Below are 5653 nucleotides of genomic sequence, written 5' to 3' on the forward strand. Positions count from 1 at the left end.
ATAAGTCAATTAAAAAATATTCATTGGGCACTAATCTATGGATTTTACATGACTGGGCAGGGGTGCAGCCATGGGTGGGCCTTGGAGGGCATAGGCCCATCCACTTGGCAGTCATGCCCACCCACTGGGGAGCCAGGCCCAGCCAATCAGAATAATTTTTTTCTCCTAGGCTTTATTACAGACAGAAATACTCCTCAGCAATAAAGGTTAAATGAAAGAAAAATGTGTTGTGGTTATTGTAAATGCACCATGAGACCTTTAGCTATCAGAATATAATAATAGCATTCATAATAGAATAGATACGTTGTCCATTTTTGTGAGGAACAGAAATGTCTCTTCTGCCTACTGATCTACTAGAACATATACACTACATGACCAAAAGTATTGAAGGCTTTCCACTAGATGTTGGAACTGTGCTGTGGGGACTTGCATCCATTCAGCCACAAGTGCATTAGTGAGGTAGGGCACTGATGTTGGGTAATTAGGCCTGGCTCGCAGTCAGTGTTCCAATTAATCTCAAAGGTGTTCAATGTGGTTGAGGTCAGGGCTCTGTACAGGCCAATCGAGTTCTTCCACACCAATCTCGACAAACCCTTTCTGTATGGACCTCGTTTTGTTCATGGGGGCATTGTAATGCTTAAACAGGAAAGGGCCTTCCCCAAACTGTTGCCACAAAGTTGGAAGGACAAAATTGTTTAGAATATTTTATGCTGTGGTGTTAATATTTCCCTTCACTGGAACTAAAGGGTCTAGCCCGAACCATGCAAAACGGCCCCAGACCATTGTTTCTCCCCCACCAACCTTACTGATGGCACTATGCATTGGGGCAGGTAGCATTCTCCTGGCATCCGACAAACCCAGATTCGTCCGTCAAGACTGCCAGATGGTGAAGCGTGATTCATCACTCCAGAGAACGTGTTTCCACTGCCCCAGAGTCCAATGGCGGCGAGCTTTACACTCCCGCTGACGCTTGGCATTGCACATGGTGATCATAGGCTTGTGTGCGGCTGCTTCGCCATGGAAACCCATTTCATGAAGCACCCGACTAGCAGCTCTTGTGCTGAAGCTGCTTCCAGAGGCAGTTTGGAACTTGGTAGTGAGTGTTGCAACTGAGGGACAGACGATTTTTACGAGTTACACGCTATGCATTTCAGCACTCGGCAGTGCCGTTCTGTGATCTTGTGTGGCCTACCACTTCGCGTCTGAGCCGTTAGTGCTCCTAGATGTTTCCACTTCACAATAACAGCACTTACAGTTGACCAGGGCAGCTCTATCAGGGCAGACATTTGATGAACTGACTTGTTGGAAAGGTGGCATCTTATGACGGTGCCACGTTGAAAGTCACTGATCTCTTCAGTGAGGCCAATCTCCTGCCAATGTTTGTCTATGAAGATTGCATGGCTGTGTGCACAGTTGTATACACTTGTCAGCAACGGGTGTGGCTGAAATAGTCAAATCCATTCATTTGAAGGGGTGTCAACATACTTTTGTATATGCTTTACATGTGCATGTGTGTGATGGTTTAGATCAGAAGATGAGACAGTCGTAGTATTGGGACATTAATTTATTGGTACATTCATTAATATAATCATCCGTCATATAAAGGGTTTAGGAGACTTCAGGAGAAGCCATCTGGAGTAATTCACCGGTAGAGTGGATCGGGGGTCAGTCCGGACAGGTCCACTTAGGAGTGGTGCTTGTAGTCCTCCAGATGGGCCAGGACATAACCAGACGGCCCCAGGATGGTGATGAAAAAGACTGTCAATGCAATGGCTTGCTCCTGGATGAAAACAACACCATTTACATCATGTTTAGGCCTACAATTATTTGATCTTGAAAATATTTTCTTTCAATATTACGTTTCAATAGAGACATAAAAATCTATTCATCTGACTCTGGGTAAGTAGACAAATGATCTACATCTCGAAATCTCACAGTATCCCATTTAAAAAAAATGTATGCACCGTAACACTGTTGTTTGTTTTTTTTATGAATAAATTGAAGGATGTTAAAGGTATAGTTGACTTTTGTACACATTATAGTCAGATGGCTAACAAAACAACTCTGTGGTTGATGGGGGCAATTAGTCAAAGTTAAATGTTCATGGCCAAATCCCCCTCATGTTATTAGTGCCTATTTAAACACCTCTAAATCGTGGGTTACAGTTTCTCCTGGCCCTTGGACAGGGTAAAGAACCATCTGACTGACAATAAGGGGTAAAAAAAAAAGAGAATTATGCCTTTAATTCATTTACAAATCAATCATTGCAAATAGGGCATTAATGGTAATGTTTTTTTTGTTTCATTTGTGTCATTTGTTCTATTTTATTACCATGACTGAAATAATGCTCCCATAACATACACAGTACCAGTCAAAACACACCTACTCATTCCAGGGTTCTTCTTTATTTTTACTATCTTCTACATTGTAGAATAATAGTGAAGACATCAAAACTATTAAATAACACATATGGAATCATGCAGTAACCAAAAAAGTGTTAAACAAATCAACATATATTTGAGATATATCAACATATATTTGAGATTACATGATTCCATATGTGTTATTTCATTATTTTGACTGATACTGTATATATATTGCCATGTATTACTTTTCCGTATGGGATGTTTCAATATTATGTTTCAATTGTAATTCAGTCATTTTTGTTGTTGTCCCACTTTACCAACCATGACTAGCTAAAGTAGGACAGCATGGAGTAGCTAAAGTGGGACAGTCCTATAGGCTTTTCCAATGGAGGAAAGAGAACCAGTTTACATTTGGTACTGGTGCCCTGGTTCTTCTAGTACTGTATCCTGTTCATGTTTCATTGTAGTACTGTTATTAGTACTGTTATTTGTACTTTTATTAGTACTGTTATTAATACTGTTATTCGTACTGTTATTCGTACTGTTATTAGTACTTTAATTAGTACTGTTATTAATACTGTTATTACAACTGTTATTAGTACTGTTATTAATATGGTTATTAGTACTCTTATTAGTACTGTTATTAATACTGTTATTAGTACTGTTATTATTACTATTATCAGTACTTGTATTAGTACTGTTATCAGTACTCTTATTAATACTCATATTAGTAATCTTATTTGAGTGAATTCAGAAAGAGATTTTAGATTATTCCGTCTTCTGTAACCTCTTCAGACATCTGTCCAACATATTAACCCAACACATGATACATTTCTGAAATCCTCAGATGTTTCCTAATCACATCAAATGGAATTGAACTGTCACTGGGGTACAGTTAGTACTATAAGGGTGTCCAGTTTATCTAACCTGCTGCCCCAGTCTACAAAATGCAAGCTGCAACTATGGTTTTGACTCAATGTACACACATGGGTGTGTCATGCCTCCTGTGAATATGATATTTACATGTTTTTGTATGTGATCTTGAGGGTTTCAAAAAATGCATCATGTGTTTGGCTAATATGTTGGATAAATGTCTGAAGAAGTTACAGAAGACATAAATGTAAAAAGTGTCCATACTTGTTCTGAATTCACCCCAGATGAGAATGTGGACTTTAAACAGTGGTGAGACATTTCTGTCAGTATCGTTCCCAACGTCCCAGCTGTAGATTTAAATCAAACTGGGCACAGTTTGACTATATTTGGCAAAGTCCTACAAGGTCAAATTATTTGGCACAATTTCAAGTAGGCTCCATGCACATGAACTAGACCACAAGGCAGGAAATGTGCGTAGCTTAGTTATCCGATGCCAAACACATAAAACAAATGTCAAACACACTTTAAAATAAAGGACTTGAATTATCCATGCATGCAACCGACGAGCCTACGTGAAGGAATTTACAGTGATAATGGCGTTATGCGCACTTCCCCTATAGACCAGACTGGTGTTCACTAAGACGGGATACAACTTTTGTCAGATTTCCCTTTTCGTAGCAGGTTAGGAGAATTAGGCTAAGGTTAGGAAACAGGGTTGGGGGTAGGGTTAGCTACAATGCAAGAAAAATAAACGTTTGACCTTAATTTGACAAAAGTTGTATCTTTTCTAGCCATGGACCCTATAGCCTAACCGTGTGAGAAGTCATAAAGCTGTATCTATTCTAGCCATGGACCCTATAGCCTAACCGTGTGAGAAGTCATAAAGCTGTAATAGTTAGTTATTAATATCACCATCTTTACATTAACCCCATATGACTTTGATATAGTCTTATAATGGAAAATCATGCTTCAAATAGACAGAAATCAAATGGATTTGTGAAGGACGAGCTTTTACGCTCTGCTCCCCGCAGAGCATTCTAGGATAGAGAAAGTGCTCAGCAACCTGCTGCATGTACTTACGCCCGCGGATATGTGGTGCTTCGCAGGCTTTTGTGACAGGGCGGCTTTGGAGACGATCTGCGACCTGACTGCGACCCTCAGCAAATTCACTGAACTTTTGATCCCAGACATGTTGCCTCTTTAGTGGCTGATTTCAATCCAATCAGCCTAATCGTGGTGAGACTTTAACTCTAGTGTGCCCAGGAGAAAGTCAACAATGTCCTTCAGAGGTAGCAGTTGTTTTTTGTTGTCTATCTGCCAAGTGTAATAAAGGGTTTAGCAAATAAAAGAGTATCGAAGTTCACTCCCGTTGAAACACTCTTCTGGCATTCAATTGGTCAAATCAACTGCGTTGGAGGCTCTGCTCCAGACAGGGGAGGCTGATATCAAGAGCTGTTCCAGTTGGTGGGTTGTCTGTCTGTCTTCATGTTACCCTGCAGAGTGAGTCAAAGGAACAAAAACAGCTGTAGCCTAAACGCGCCCCAAAATAAAAAATTTAACTAATGTGTGCGTAGTTTTGAAACAAACGTGCACGGTGCGGGCTATATTCAGGTAAACTGTTTGAAAGTACATTTGTTTATATGTATGAGTGTGTGGTGTACAAATAAACCAATCAGCAATCAGAAAAAATAAACAGTATATGTTTTGTTTGAATGTGTTTGGATGTGTGTGTGTGTGTGTGTGAGTCGGGCTATATGGAGGAGATTACTTAGTAGTTTGGTTCATCAAGCTGACACCCAGTCTTCGCTTGAAGTTATTTAGGTATGATGATGTTTTGGCAATGTGAAGATAAGAATTCCAGAGCATGGTACCTCTGTATTTGATAGAGAATGGATCTATGTGAGGTGCAGCACTGGGTAGGGTGAAGGTTATCACAGTGTCTGTTGTTAGATAGATGGATGTATTTCAGAATTAACCTGGAAGAATCCATTGAAAGGTTTAAGTAAACTGTCTTGGAGGTATGAGTATTTGTAGGTGAAAATGTATAATTGGCGTACTATGATGACGTAAATGTTGGTAACCAGTTTATAATAGCAATAAGGCATCTCAAAGGCAACTCGGAGTTCCTGGATACAGCCCTTAGCCTTGCTACTGTATATTGTCCATATATCACAACCCCCGAGGTGCCTTATTGCTATTATAAACTGTTTACCAATGACATTGGCGCAGTACCCGAGGTGCCTTATTGCTATTATAAACTGTTTACCAATGACATTGGCGCAGTAAAAAATAACTGTTTTTTCATACCACAGCTATCAGCCAATCAGCATTCAGGGCTCAGACTACCCAGTTTATAATATGGCCAACATTCCAAAGCTATATCCAGGATCTGGTCTAGCAGCTCTTAGCCAATA

General features: G+C 40.0%; 1 protein-coding gene across 1 annotated transcript; it reads right to left on the minus strand.

Annotated features, from left to right (window-relative positions):
- Positions 1-1546: 1546 nt before the first annotated feature.
- Positions 1547-4745, minus strand: LOC112218889 (cytochrome c oxidase subunit 8B, mitochondrial). Its single transcript, XM_024380118.2, has 2 exons — positions 4320-4745; positions 1547-1780 (listed from the first exon to the last, which is right to left on the minus strand). The coding sequence occupies exons 1-2, from the start codon at positions 4428-4430 to the stop codon at positions 1685-1687; spliced, it is 207 nt and encodes a 68-aa protein (XP_024235886.1). The 5' UTR covers positions 4431-4745; the 3' UTR covers positions 1547-1684.
- Positions 4746-5653: the final 908 nt, after the last annotated feature.

This window comes from Oncorhynchus tshawytscha, linkage group LG19, assembly GCF_018296145.1.
Source record: "Oncorhynchus tshawytscha isolate Ot180627B linkage group LG19, Otsh_v2.0, whole genome shotgun sequence".
Taxonomy (NCBI): Eukaryota; Metazoa; Chordata; class Actinopteri; order Salmoniformes; family Salmonidae; genus Oncorhynchus; species Oncorhynchus tshawytscha.